At 46.5% G+C, this 1101-nt stretch overlaps 1 protein-coding gene across 1 annotated transcript in view; it reads left to right on the forward strand.

The window, feature by feature from the left end:
• The window catches only part of LOC101851721, a gene marked incomplete at both ends in the record, with an annotated part of 5705 nt that overhangs the window by 3441 nt on the left and 1163 nt on the right, over positions 1–1101 (forward strand). The window contains 1 exon segment of the mRNA XM_005094992.2: positions 560–732. Within this exon segment, the coding sequence (XP_005095049.2) occupies positions 560–732 (173 nt within the window).

Consider the following 1101-nt stretch of genomic DNA (forward strand, 5'->3'; position numbering starts at 1 on the left):
ATTGTATAGTATAGAATAGTATTGTATAGTATAGTAGAGTATAGTATAGAATATCTATTAGAGATGAAGTTATAACATGTTTAATTTCGCTTCAAAACTTTCATAAAGTAGGCCCACTATGAGTTAGAGGGTGCGGCGGCGGAGCGGTTAGTGCGTTCGTCTCCGAAGCGGAAAGTCCCGGTTCGAGCCCAGGTGCAGACACGGATTTTTTTCGCCCCCTCCTGCCCACCCAGCAGTAATGGGTACCTGACTTCGAGTTGGAGAAGTAAAGGTGGCGAGGAAAGGAACTGGCCACCCTACCGCAATATGCCGAAGGCCCAGGAAATTCTTTCACTACAAGGCAATCCCGAATATCCGATCGGATGCAGGAAAAACTTTACTTTTACTATGAAATATAAAACAGCAAACGGTACTAACATAATTATTTTCGAAGAATCAATGGAGTTCTTCCTCAAACCAATACGCCCACATTATTAGTTTGAACGTAGTAATGCTGTCAAAAGTTCTGTTGATGAAGTCTAACAAAATTGTCACCCTCATCGTCGTTTATCCCAAACAGGCCAGGCAGACTGCGTCCGCTGCTACTACTGCGGAGGAGGTGTCAGGAACTGGGAAGTCTACGACCACCCTCTCGTGGAGCACGCCCGCTGGTTTCCCAGGTGTGGATTCATCCAACAGACGGTCGGTCAGCCGTTCGTGAACGCAGTCCGGTCGCTGAGACACCAAGACGTGGTCAGTATCAGAATGATTTTTACACCCTTTTCTTGGCAAGATTTTCGACTTTTAATTTTAATATGAGAGGGATTTTTTAAAACTCCCCCATCGACGCAATTTTGATCCTTTAGGAGGTGGGTTGCAGACCCTGCCTGCCAGGGCCAACCAGTGCTTAGAGGTATACAGCATCCCAGCAAAACGACCGAGATACTCAATAAAATGTTTTCCCTACTCGGGAGTCGAACTCGGATCTCCTGTGTGCGACAGAGAAGTATCCAACCCTTACACCATTGACACCAGTAAGATTGGACTAGCAAATGGTATGACATCTATGTTTGGGTCCATTTTCGGTAGAATGGGATTGGAGGAGGTAGGGGGTGGGGCGGG

Source organism: Aplysia californica, unplaced genomic scaffold, assembly GCF_000002075.1.
Source record: "Aplysia californica isolate F4 #8 unplaced genomic scaffold, AplCal3.0 scaffold00093, whole genome shotgun sequence".
Lineage (NCBI taxonomy): Eukaryota > Metazoa > Mollusca > Gastropoda > Aplysiida > Aplysiidae > Aplysia > Aplysia californica.